Raw genomic sequence first — 14,073 nt, 5'->3', positions numbered from 1 at the left:
ATTGGGTTTCACTATGTAAAGCGCTTTGAGTCACTAGAGAAAAGCGCTATATAAATATAACTCACTTCACTACACAAAACAATAAAGTACAACATACCTGCTATTTTTTTTTCTGGCCCTCACGCTGGTTTCAGTTTTCACCAAAGAGCAATCTCCTTCCTGAGGTCCAACCACAGTTCCACTATTGACGCCCTACACACATAACACACCACCAATTCATTACTTCCATTGAAAAAATAAACATAAATGAAACATTATCACATTTTAATATATATTCACTCAAAATATGTCAATAACAAATATGCCTTTTTAACGTTACGAATGCAAAGAAGTGATTAGAAGCACAATTGATTGATTTATGAACCCCTCTATTTGAGAACTTTTTATATTTTATATGCCTGTGTGTGTGAACTATGTCTTTGTGTACAAACACTTGATTCAGTCATTCATTTTGTTTTCACACCTGCAGGCAAAAAGCAGGGCGCTGCATTTTATGAGGAGGCGGAGCCCTCTGTGTCATTTGTTCCGCAGTACAGGACACAAATCACTTCTCAGCACCTCAGCATGTGTGCATTGCCTGCATTTTTTGTCGCCTTTTGCCAAGTTTTGGCCTTTACACCAACTCAATATGTGTCCCAAAAAGACAACAGACTGTATATATTATCACACAACTCTTATGTTTAAGGGCCGTAGCTATAGTTATCAGTTGTGCTGAAGTTGTACTTTTTCTATCTGTGCAACGCAAGTCGTCTCGTATCAGTGTTTTCAGACCGTGAATCGGCTTGCTGACTGCCAAGGGAACATCGAGTGCCGTGACGCAGACAGAGCAGAGACAGGGCGATATCACGAGTGACAACACATTTGCATTTCATTAATAGTTGTACTTTTTCTATCTGTGCAACGCAAGTCGTCTCGTATCAGTGTTTTCAGACCCTGAATCGGCTTGCTGACTGCCAAGGGAACATCGAGTGCCGTGACGCAGACAGAGCAGAGACAGGGCGATATCACGAGTGACAACACATTTGCATTTCATTAATAGTCTTATATTGTGTCTAACTGGGGCTATTGAGATTACCCCCTTCCCTCAGCGACGGCTTCAATGATTTAACCGGGGACCTCCCAAATAAATAGAGGAAGCACATGGGCAGGATTTTAGAGCGGAGTTCAGCCCAAACATCTCTCCTCATTGAGCCAAATTTAACTCTGTCTCTGCATGATTCCTTGCGTCTGGTCTGTTTAATAAATGTCATCAGTGTTTGAACCTGACACGTGGAAAGAAGGAGGGAATCACTAGGGAGTTAAGAAAATACTAATGGAAGAATGTACAATTCCGTTCAACATGGAGTAAACTCATATAAACTGAAAGTGAAACAACTAATCACCCTTTACAAATTAAAATGGAAGAAGATAAACATATTTAAACAAACAAATTCAAATTTGGCCCATACAAAGCAAAAACAAAATTTAATGATTCCTCTGCCAAAAAATTATATTGTGTGTCTATTTATTACATTTATTAAAAAAATACAACTTGATAAAAATATTTTAGTTTGTGTATAAGTACTTTTTGAGCACATTCAAGAATATCACAGTAATAATCACACCAGTTATCATTTTGGTCACAAAATTTTATTTAATAATTTCATGTATTGGGTTGGTTGTGTATATTTGACCACCATGTCCTTAACAGAGACAAATCCAATTTAATTGCTTTTGGTTGTGATTTTTATTCAAGTGCAATTTTTTGCTTGTTAAAGTTAAGGATTTGTGTGATTTCTGATCGTTTGTGAGGGCATCAAAGATAATTCTGTGAGTGTGCACCTGTTGGGAGAGCAGTGCATACAGAGGACAACAGCTTGTTATTTTAGCTTGTTAAAAAATAGAAAGTTGATCCATCACCTACTTATTATGTTTAGTATACAGCACTGTATAAAACGTTGTATTGTGCTCAAAGTCTACAAACCTTCACAAAAAATTTACTGTTATCGAACATGAAGCTCTAAATTCATATTTACATTGTTTCTCATTGAGAAATTTGCTTCAATATGCACATTTTTCGATTTACAAACCCTGTTTGAGAACCAATTAAGTTTGTAAATTGAAGTTCCGTTATACAAGTTGTTGTTTGTGACTTATAGCCTTCATTTCAACCTTTCTGCTGCATAGTTTTTTTCACAGTGCAAAGCAGTGACCACATGTCATCCAGTTTCTATTTTTCACTGCTGCTACATGCCGTTTAAAAGTTGTAACACAATACTTTAACAGACATTAAATTTGTGATGAATTCTTTGCCCAAAAAGCATCCAAGGCAAGTTTCTGGCAGGCAGGAAAGAATAGGAAAAAGACATTCAAGAGCATCCTTGCACCTCAAGACAGGTTTGACACTTTGGAAAACAGTCAAAACATGATCAAAGAAAACGTTCTCCATGTTAAGTGTACAGAATTCAATTCCGGTCTAGGTAGAATTGTCCTCACCGTTCCACTGACTTGAAAGCGGATTCTGGATTTCTGCTGGGGTTCAGACAATGGATGACACTCCAAATCCCAGAACTGAACATAGTCGCCTCTGTCTCTTGGTAGGAAGGTAATAGGCACCTGTAACAACAATGTGACAACACCTTTTTATAGGATATGACTTTATTGTCATTGCACAAGTACAACAAAACTATGTTTTTACTACTACTACTTTGGTAGGAAGGTAATAGGCACCTGCAACAGCAATGTGACAACACCTTTTTATAGGATAGGACTTTATTGTCATTGCACAAGTACAACAAAACTATGTTTTTACTACTACTACTTTGGTAGGAAGGTAATAGGCACCTGCAACAGCAATGTGACACCTTTTTATAGGATAGGACTTTATTGTCATTGCACAAGTACAACAAAACTATGTTTTTACTGCTTCTTTGGTAGGAAGGTAATAGGCACCTGCAACAGTAATATTACAACACATTTTTACAACTAATACTTTTACTACTACTACTACTACTACTATTAATTTGGTAGGAAGGTAATAGGCACCTGTAACTGAATAATACACATTTTACTACTACTACTGCTTCTTCTTTTAGGACTTTTACTTTGATAGGACTGTAATAAGCACCTGCAACAGCAATATGACAACCCCTTTTTATAGGATATGACTTTATTGTCACTGCACAAGTACAACAAAACTATGTTTTTACTACTACTACTACTACTACTTTGGTAGGAAGGTAATAGGCACCTGCAACAGTAATATTACAACACATTTTTACAACTAATACTTTTACTACTACTACTACTACTACTATTAATTTGGTAGGAAGGTAATAGACACCTGTAACTGAATAATACACATTTTACTACTACTACTGCTTCTTCTTTTAGGACTTTTACTTTGATAGGACTGTAATAAGCACCTGCAACAGCAATATGACAACCCCTTTTTATAGGATATGACTTTATTGTCATTGCACAAGTACAACAAAACTATGATTTTACTGCTTCTTTGGTAGGAAGGTAATAGGCACCTGCAACAGCAATGTGACAACACCTTTTTATAGGATAGGACTTTATTGTCATTGCACAAGTACAACAAAACTATGTTTTTACTACTACTACTACTTTGGTAGGAAGGTAATAGGCACCTGCAACAGCAATGTGACAACACCTTTTTACTACGACTACTACTTTTACTACTATTACTATGGTAGGAAGATAATAGGCACCTGCAATATGACAACACTTTTTACTTCTACTACTATTTTTACTACTATTACTTTGGTAGGAATGTAATAGGCACCTGCAACAGTAATATTACAACACATTTTTACAACTACTACTATTAATTTGGTAGGAAGGTAATAGGCACCTGTAACTGAATAATACACCTTTTACTACTACTACTGCTTCTTCTTTTAGGACTTTTACTTTGATAGGACTGTAATAGGCACCTGCAACAGCAATATGACAACACCTTTTTATAGGATAGGACTTTATTGTCATTGCACAAGTACAACAAAACTATGTTTTTACTACTTCTTTGGTAGGAAGGTAATAGGCACCTGCAACAGCAATGTGACAACACCTTTTTATAGGATAGGACTTTATTGTCATTGCACAAGTACAACAAAACTATGTTTTTACTGCTTCTTTGGTAGGAAGGTAATAGGCACCTGTAACTGAATAATACACCTTTTACTACTACTACTGCTTCTTCTTTTAGGACTTTTACTTTGATAGGACTGTAATAGAAACCTGCAACAGCAATGTGACAACACCTTTTTATAGGATAGGACTTTATTGTCACTGCACAAGTACAACAAAACTATGTTTTTACTACTACTACTACTACTACTTTGGTAGGAAGGTAATAGGCACCTGCAACAGCAATGTGACAACACCTTTTTACTACGACTACTACTTTTACTACTATTACTATGGTAGGAAGGTAATAGGCACCTGCAATATGACAACACTTTTTTTTTCTACTACTATTTTTACTACTATTACTTTGGTAGGAATGTAATAGGCACCTGCAACAGTAATATTACAACACATTTTTACGACTACTACTACTATTAATTTGGTAGGAAGGTAATAGGCACCTGTAACTGAATAATACACCTTTTACTACTACTACTGCTTCTTCTTTTAGGACTTTTACTTTGATAGGACTGTAATAGGCACCTGCAACAGGAATATGACAACCCCTTTTTATAGGATATGACTTTATTGTCATTGCACAAGTACAACAAAACTATGTTTTTACTACTTCTTTGGTAGGAAGGTAATAGGCACCTGCAACAGCAATGTGACAACACCTTTTTATAGGATAGGACTTTATTGTCACTGCACAAGTACAACAAAACTATGTTTTTACTACTTCTTTGGTAGGAAGGTAATAGGCACCTGCAACAGCAATGTGACAATCCCTTTTTATAGGATAGGACTTTATTGTCATCGCACAAGTACAACAAAACTATGTTTTTACTACTACTACTACTTTGGTAGGAAGGTAATAGGCACCTGCAACGGCAATGTGACAACACCTTTTTATTACGACTACTACTTTTACTACTACTATTAATATGGTAGGAAGATAATAGGCACCTACAATATGACAACACTTTTTACTTCTACTACTATTTTTACTACTATTACTTTGGTAGGAATGTAATAGGCACCTGCAACAGCAATGTGACAACACCTTTTTATAGGATAGGACTTTATTGTCATCGCACAAGTACAACAAAACTATGTGTTTACTACTACTTCTACTTTGGTAGGAAGGTAATAGGCACCTGCAACGGCAATGTGACAACACCTTTTTACTACGACTACTACTTTTACTACTATTACTATGGTAGGAAGATAATAGGCATCTGCAATATGACAACACTTTTTACTTCTACTACTATTTTTACTACTATTACTTTGGTAGGAATGTAATAGGCACCTGCAACAGTAATATTACAACACATTTTTACAACTACTACTTTTACTACTACTACTATTAATTTGGTAGGAAGGTAATAGGCACCTGTAACTGAATAATACACCTTTTACTACTACTACTGCTTCTTCTTTTAGGACTTTTACTTTGATAGGACTGTAATAGGCACCTGCAACAGCAATATGACAACCCCTTTTTAGTAATACTACTTTTACTACGACTCTTACTTTGGTAGGAGGGTAATAAGCACATTCAACAGCAATATGACAACACCTTTTCACGACTACTACTACTTTTACAACTACTATTACTTTGGTAGGAAGGTAATAGGCACTTGCAATAGCAATATGACAACACCTTTTTACTATTACCACTTTTACTATCACTATTACTTTGGTAGGAAGGTAATAGGCACCTTCAACAGCAATATGACAACACCTTTTTACTACTACTACTATCACTTTGGCAGGAGGGTAATAGGCACCTGCAACAGCAATTTGACAACAACTTTTTACTACTACTACTATTACTTTTACTCGTACTATTACTTTGGTAGGAAAGTAATGGGCACCTGCAACAGCAATTTGACAACAACTTTTTACTACTACTACTATTACTTTTACTCGTACTATTACTTTGGTAGGAAAGTAATGGGCACCTGCAACAGCAATATGACAACACTTTGTTACTACTAATACTTTACTTTTACTACCTACTATTTTGGTGGGACGGCAATCGGTACCTGCAACAGCAGCATAAAACACCTTTTTACTACTACTAGTACTGCTACTCCTACTACTTTGGTAGAAAAGTAACAGGCACCTGCAACAACAGTGTGACAAAATGTATTTACTACTACTACTACAACCTTTTTTACAACAATTTTTACTAATACTACTTCAAAGTTTTAACTACTTACTGCTAATTGAATTACTGCTTTGTTTACTTTTACTACCACTACTACTATTAAAACCACTACTACTACCACTATAAAGTATACAATTGACAACTTTTACTACTACAACTACGGTAGTATGAGAATACTTTCTATTACCACTACTACTATCTTGTTGATAAAGAAACTTAGCTGTTACAATCAAAAAGTTTCAAAAACAATCAACGTTTTCACATCAAAAACAAAGATTGACTTTTTAAAACAACATGTATGATCTATGTTAATGCTGGCTTTGAATTGACTTCATGTCACGTCTGATTTCTCAAACACATCAATATGTTATTGATGCACAAATTACAGCATTGTCCTTCATGATTAATATTTAATTGCTGTACCATCAAAATCTAAAGAAATAATTTACACAATACTTTTGTACTTCTGAGTACAGAAAAAAGTGTGGTAGACCAGATAGTTTAAAAAGACCACTTCAGTGATGATCAATCATTTAAATCTAGTAAAATGTATTTATTTTTAAGAGTGTATGAGTCATTTCCTTTACATCCACATAGCTTTCCGTGATATCTGTAGGGCTGAGACCAGAGTCAGTTGGTTACTGAATTGTCTTGGGGCTTTTTTGTGAATGCTGTGACCTAAAAATGCCTGAATTTGCGACCGCTCGTTTAAAAAGATGCAGAAAAATTTGCAATAACTTAAAGCCTTTTTTCTCCAATAACATTGAATCAACTTGTGATATTATATTTACTTTTATGGGTTTTCCTTGTAATCTTTACATAAAAAACTGCAGGTTTTCAACGGAAATACAATTTGCTATGTGGCTAGCAGGAGTCAAAGCTAGCAATATTGCCAAAAAGAAAACATAGCTTAAAAAGCTTCTTCTGTGGACAAAGTGACCTATGGTGCAACACTTGGTATTTGAGGTAAAATACGTGGATTAGATGAAAGCAGTGTGCTGCCATTGTTCTGTAGACATGGAGTACAAACTGAAACTATTATTGCTGTACTTCAACGAATCGTAAACTTTACTACAAAAACAATATTCATTCATACTCTTCTGACTCTTACTGTCTTTACACTTCACTTTACCAAAGTAATGAATAGTTGTTTGTACTATTTATGTGAGAATTGTATTTATTGGATGACTACCTGCCAGATATTTAAATTTTTGTGAATGTAAAATATGTCAAACAAAAGATAAGCAGTTTTGTTTTGCATATTGTTCCCTTTCTGTAGACAAAATAAAACTCACTATTAAAAAGGAAGTACGTACATAACCATAATTATGGCGTACAGTTCTACACTAGTAATGAATGCAACATAAATAGATGTGATTGTGGTTACCTGCATTTTCTCATGTACTCCCAACAAGCCTGACACTTTGGAGCACCTGAAAGCAGTGTAGGTTGCTCGAAATACATCAGAAGTGTTGTCAACCCCCTGAGGACAGAAAGAACAATATATTATATTGCCATTAGATTCAAAGATTCACCTGTGGAATATATGTATGTGTTGCCTAAAGTGAGACACTAAAAACAGTATAGCTAGTAGATACCAGGGCTGTCCAAACTTTGTGACTTGGGGGCCGCATTGGGCTGAAAAAAATTTGGTTGAGGGCCAAAAGCCGACTGCATGTAAAGTAACATATATATACAGAGATAACTGCATATATATGTATAAAGTATATAGTGGGGCAAAAAAGTATTTAGTCAGCCACCGATTGTGCAAGTTCTTCCACTTAAAATGATGACAGAGGTCTGTAGTTTTCATCATAAGTACACTTCAACTGTGAGAGAATGTGAAAAAAAAAATCCAGGAATTCACATTGTAGGAATTTTAAAGAATTTATTTGTAAATTATGGTGGAAAATAAGTATTTGGTCAACCATTCAAAGCTCTCACTGATGGAAGGAGATTTTGGCTCAAAATCTCACGATACATGGCCCCATTCATTCTTTCCTTAACACGGATCAATCGTCCTGTCCCCTTAGCAAAAAAACAGCCCCAAAGCATGATGTTTCCACCCCCATGCTTCACAGCAGGTGTGGTTTAATCTGACCACATGACATTCTCCCAATCCTCTGCTGTATCATCCATGTATCCATTTTGGTATAAACTCAACTCATCGTGTTTGGAGGAAGAAGAATACTGAGTTGCATCCCAAGAACACCACACCTACTGTGAAGCATGGGGGTGGAAACATCATGCTTTGGGGCTGTTTTTCTGCTAAGGGGACAGGACGATTGATCCGTGTTAAGAAATTAATGAATGGGGCCATGTATCGTGAGATTTTGAGCCAAAACCTCCTTCCATCAGTGAGAGCTTTGAATGGTTGACCAAATATTTATTTTCCACCATCATTTACAAATAAATTCTTTAAAATTCCTACAATGTTAATTCCTGGATTTTTTTTCACATTCTGTCTCTCACAGTTTAAGTGTACCTATGATGAAAATGACAGACCTCTGTCATCATTTTAAGTGGGAGAACTTGCACAATCGGCGGCTGACTAAGTACTTTTTTCCCCCACTGTATTATGTATGTATGTATGTGTTTACATATTATTTTATAACGGATATGTAATAAATATATTTGGATATAAAGAGTATGTGAAAGTTCCACTTTTACATTGTTTTTCTCCTTATTGTTTTGTAATCAATCAGAAATATAAAGCAGCTAAAATGCGCCGTTAAGTGTTTTGATTTTTCCCATCATGCTTTGTAATGAAAGGGTGTAATTTAGAAATGTTTATGGTAATTAGCTGTTTTTCATAATATCCACAATATTCAGTGACCATGTCTCTTGTCATTTTGTGTTGGTTGGAATTTGTTTTCTTCCCCATGACAAGAGAAGGTTGTTTGCATTGGGTCATATAATTGCTGCGCATGCAGAGCATAATAAACGGTCATTGACCAGGAAAAACTCATCATGTCCGCTAGATGGCGACAAAATGCAGAGCCAAATATGTTAGACTTAGAATCAACGCAATCTCCCTGCTGGCAAGATTCCTAATGACGTCTTGCGTCCCAATTAGAAGGACCACACTTAGTAGTTTGGACACCTGTTATACATACATTTGCACAAGAGAAAAATAAAACATAAATAATGAAATAATCACCTTGACATAAGTCGGTGCAAATGATGATAGGTACCATCTTACTTCCACTTCCCCATTCTCAAACTCCAGGTGTTCCTCTGCAGTGCAAGAACAGGAAATCTAAACCACTGACACATCATGACTTAGAGTAGAAGCATGTTCGTGTGATTGAGAAAGATTAAAAAAAAACTTAAAAATAAGCTCAGTCTAGTTTTATTGCAAGGACACATAAAAATAAATAAATATAAAAATATAATTCACATGAAGAGGATGTAGAATAGTGTGAGCCACACGAAAACCTGCAAAACAGAACAGCACAGTTGTGCGGGACTTGTATCCCTGAATTATTTTGTGTATTTTGCCATATTTATGTGTGTGTGTGTGTGTGTGTGTGTGTGTGCTGCCTAATATTGCCTTATAATACAAAATATGAATTGGTACGATCATGCCTTGAAAGAGATGTTAATAATGTAACCTATGATATTTCTACCTAAGTAATGCTCCTGATGATTTGTACTTGACGTTTTGTATTTTATATCGCCGTATGACAATGTCTTAATAACTTTTTCCATTTTGTAAAAAAGGGTAATATTGCTAGTTGATCGGTCTGTCAATAGCAACACTTGTGAATTTGTAATCATTTTATCCATCTGAGTTGATATTAGGGGGTTAATAATATTTCAACCTGTATGGGGAGCAGTGATACAAAACTTCAGGATGCCATTTATGTATCCACGTTTTTATTTATAGTTAACTTTATGGGAGATTCTACAGTGCCAAGGAACTCCCTGCACTTTTTTTTTATTTTGGTTTGTTTTTCTTTACTTGCTTTTTCAAATAATATTGTTCCAGGCATTAAACTAAGTTATGTGTTTGAGTTTGTTAACAGTATTGTTTTAAATTTTGATGACAAAATGTCTCTTACAGTAAATAAAGACATAAATTAGGTCATTGTTTACCATCTATTGCATTTGTAACTGTCTGTTATTTCCAATATTGCAATCAATGTTGAAATGTTAGTTTTGTATCTGATGAATTAAGTTATCAAGGAGAGTTCCACTTTTGCACATAAATGTGTCTAATCCATTTTTTTTAGTAATTTTCCAAATATTTTAGAAAATTGTTTCAGTAAAGAAACAGGTCTGTAATTTGTAAATGTGTATTTGTGCCTTAGTCTTCTAAATTAATACAACTTTTGTTGTTTAATTTTGTTTGGAAATTTGCCTGGATTACTGATTAAAAGGTTGTAAAATTTCTGCGATGACTTTTTTTCATCATTTCCATAACTTTTCTGTGACAGTCAGTTAAAATTCTTGGATTTGCATTTCTTTCCAATTCTAATTATTTCCTCTTTTGTCACATTGTTGAGAAACATCAAGTTGGGATTTCGCTCTATGGTTTCATTTCAGTCTTCAACTAAGCCATCATCTTTGAATCTTTGTTCAAGATGTATTCCAATATTTACAAAGTAGTTATTCAAGCATTGAACGACTCGGTCCATGTTGTAATTTTGTATATTTCCATCTAGAAAGTATTGTGGGTATATTTTATATTTAATACGCCCTTTATCGTTATGTTGTTTTTGTTATTTTCTAATAATTGACCGTAGTGTTCTTTTCTACATGTGCGTAGAGTGTTAGTTAGCTTGTTTTTACATTCTTTTTACCTTTTTCTGCTTCTATAGATCTTTGAGTTATGAATGTTCTGTATATTGTATTTTTTTTATTTTTTTTACATGCATTTTTCAAACCCTTCAAAAAATTACTAAAACAACACTACAACTATCCGTACATTACTAAAAATACACAATATTACAAAAAAAAACAAAAAAAACAATTTATTACAACGCCAAGAAACAATACACTACTGGAAGAAACTACACAAACACTATTATAAATACTACTACTACAAGAAACGCATAACTTACCTACCTAATTATACAAATACAAATTAACCTTTGCTTTTTTGGATACAAATATGTACTTTCATCTCCTGAAGGTGGTAGACTTAATGCACAAAGCCAGCCAGGATGAAACACTTATTTCCCCGCCGTAAAAACGCTGAGCATTGAATACAAGTTACTGGTAGAGTACCTGATGTTTCTCCTGAGGGCGTGTTGGGGAAGGTGATGTTTTTCTTGCTGAAATGGATCAGATCTTCAGGCAGCTGCGTAGGTGTATTAAGTGCTGCCTGGGAGATTGTCCTCCCTGAAGGCATCAATGGAGTGGCAGCTTGAGGGCTGAGGGCGGACAGAGTGGAATCTGCTAGGGCAGCAGAAACATCCAGAGCCAGGTCTCCACGAATCTGGATCCTGATAAACTGTTCAAAAGCAAGTTTGATCTGTTTTTGACCATGTTTCCCAAATAACTGGCTTGTTTATAAAATCATGTACCTTCTGCTGACCATCACATTGCACGTATATCTGTCCACTCCAAGGCAGCATGGTAGTCTTGCTGGCAAGTGAACGGTTGGGAGTGATGAAAATCTGGAGGTGGCTCCTTTGTAAACATCAACATGTACTTTGTTAATCTATGCATGTCACACCTGTCTGCGCAGTTCAGCATGTACTTTATGAGATATATAGCACTTAAGAAAATAACCAAACATTAATTGCTGAAACATTGAGAAGGATCAAGCTCGGATTCTTGCTACTACTTTTCAAACAAGGTAAATTGTACAAATTGCTTTTTACTCGGCATGTTCAAGCATCACTGTTACCATGATGTACATCAGAGTCCAAAGTGTGGCCCATGGCACATTTTAAACATTTGTTTTTTAAATAAACATTAAAAACTGGGAGAAAAAAATAATACAAGTGAAATTTAAAAGGGAAAAGTTGCATAATGACTAATAAAACAAAGCTGCCACGCAAGTTATTTTTCTTTAAAATAGTAATTGCTTAAAAAATAAAAAATAATCAAAATTGTTATGACTTATTGACCTATTCAAGTCTTCAATCACTTCATATCAAATATTCCACTTTGAAATATTTTATGCAGAAAAAAACATGAAAAATGAATGAGAACGTATAATCAACGGATAAATCTAAAGTTGATCTAGAGATTTAAACGTTTAAAGTAATACAAAATGTTATGGCTTATTTTTTAATTTTTGGAACCCAGAGAAATTTTGTGGGATTTTTTTGTAACGAGAAAAAGTTGCGATGACTCTAATAACACAAAGCTGCCATGCAGGCGGTTATTTTCTTTAAAAAAGCCATTGCTCAAAAAGAATAATAGATCAAAATCAATGTTGCTATCGATCTATTTGAGGCTCAAATTAGTTCACATCAAATATTCCAGCGTGAAATTTTTTTTGGGGGGTGACAACATTTTGTGGGTTTTTTTGCCATTAAAAACTGTTTTCTTTAACAAAAAGGGCATAAAACAAACATTTTTAACGTTACATCAACAGAATGCTCTAAAGTGGACCTAGAGGTTTAAGCATTGGGAAAAAAAAAATATATATATATATATGTACATATATAAATGATAAATAAATGGGTTGTACTTGTATAGCGCTTTTCTACCTTCAAGGTACTCAAAGCGCTTTGACACTACTTCCACATTTACCCATTCACATACACATTCACACACTGATGGAGGGAGCTGCCATGCAAGGCGCCAACCAGCACCCATTAGGAGCAAGGGTGAAGTGTCTTGCTCAGGACACAACGGACGTGACGAAGTTGGTACTAGGTGGGATTTGAACCATGGACCCACGGGTTGCGCACGGCCACTCTCCCACTGCGCACGCCGTCCCTAATATATATATATATATATATATATATATATATATATATATATATATATATATATATATATATATATATATATATATATATATATATATATATATATATATATATATCCATTTTCTACCGCTTATTCCCTATTGGGGTCACGGGGGGCGCTGGCGCCTATCTCAGCTACATATATTTATATATATATACATATACATATATACACACATACATATATATATACATATACATATACATATATATATATATATATATATATATATATATACACACACATATGACTTATTTTTAACATTTTCATGACTGAGTCCCGGGGAGCCATTAAAGTTAAAAAATATATATTTATATTATAAAGGATTTGAAAATGAAGAATATTAATATGACCAACGCATGCTTTGATTTTTCAGTGTGCGGTACCTCAGCGGAACAGTTTTGAACACCCCTGACATACACGATCTACTATAAACTATACAATACGTGTTTTCACTGTGATAGCAGAACTACTGCATCATGAGACACATCAATGTGCAAGGACACAATAGTAAATGTTTCATAGCTCACTACAGTGAATGTAATGACCACATTAAGTTGATGACAGTGTCGTCTTGTAATACATCTTCTCGTGCTGTCTATTTGGACTCACGGGAAAATATCAGCAATCAATACATAACTTTATATATAGTTTTTCTGTGCAGGCAGGAGACATAATGAATGGATTTGATGGTGATGGTTCTTACTGTGGCTCAATGAGTCCATGCTGAGGCGTAATGGTGAGGTAGTGAGCAGGCCAGGACAGGTCAAAGCTCAGCTCTCTGGAGGTGTTGTTTTTGATCTGGACCTGATTGGTGCTGGCCACAGCATCTG

At 35.0% G+C, this 14,073-nt stretch overlaps 1 protein-coding gene across 2 annotated transcripts in view; it reads right to left on the bottom strand.

Annotated features, from left to right (window-relative positions):
• The window catches only part of cep192 (centrosomal protein 192), a 146,364-nt gene that overhangs the window by 5,539 nt on the left and 126,752 nt on the right, over positions 1-14,073 (bottom strand). For both annotated transcript variants that reach the window (XM_061881703.1, XM_061881704.1), the window contains 7 exons: positions 13,947-14,070; positions 11,839-11,944; positions 11,540-11,765; positions 9,468-9,544; positions 7,695-7,790; positions 2,476-2,595; positions 98-192 (listed from right to left, as the gene is read on the bottom strand). In XM_061881703.1, the coding sequence (XP_061737687.1) occupies positions 98-192; positions 2,476-2,595; positions 7,695-7,790; positions 9,468-9,544; positions 11,540-11,765; positions 11,839-11,944; positions 13,947-14,070 (844 nt within the window). The remainder of the gene's footprint in view (positions 1-97; positions 193-2,475; positions 2,596-7,694; positions 7,791-9,467; positions 9,545-11,539; positions 11,766-11,838; positions 11,945-13,946; positions 14,071-14,073) is intronic.

This window comes from Nerophis ophidion, linkage group LG21 (assembly GCF_033978795.1).
Source record: "Nerophis ophidion isolate RoL-2023_Sa linkage group LG21, RoL_Noph_v1.0, whole genome shotgun sequence".
Taxonomy (NCBI): Eukaryota; Metazoa; Chordata; class Actinopteri; order Syngnathiformes; family Syngnathidae; genus Nerophis; species Nerophis ophidion.
The sequence above is the reverse complement of the archived record's forward strand: the minus strand, read 5'-3'. Positions and strand labels throughout refer to the sequence as shown.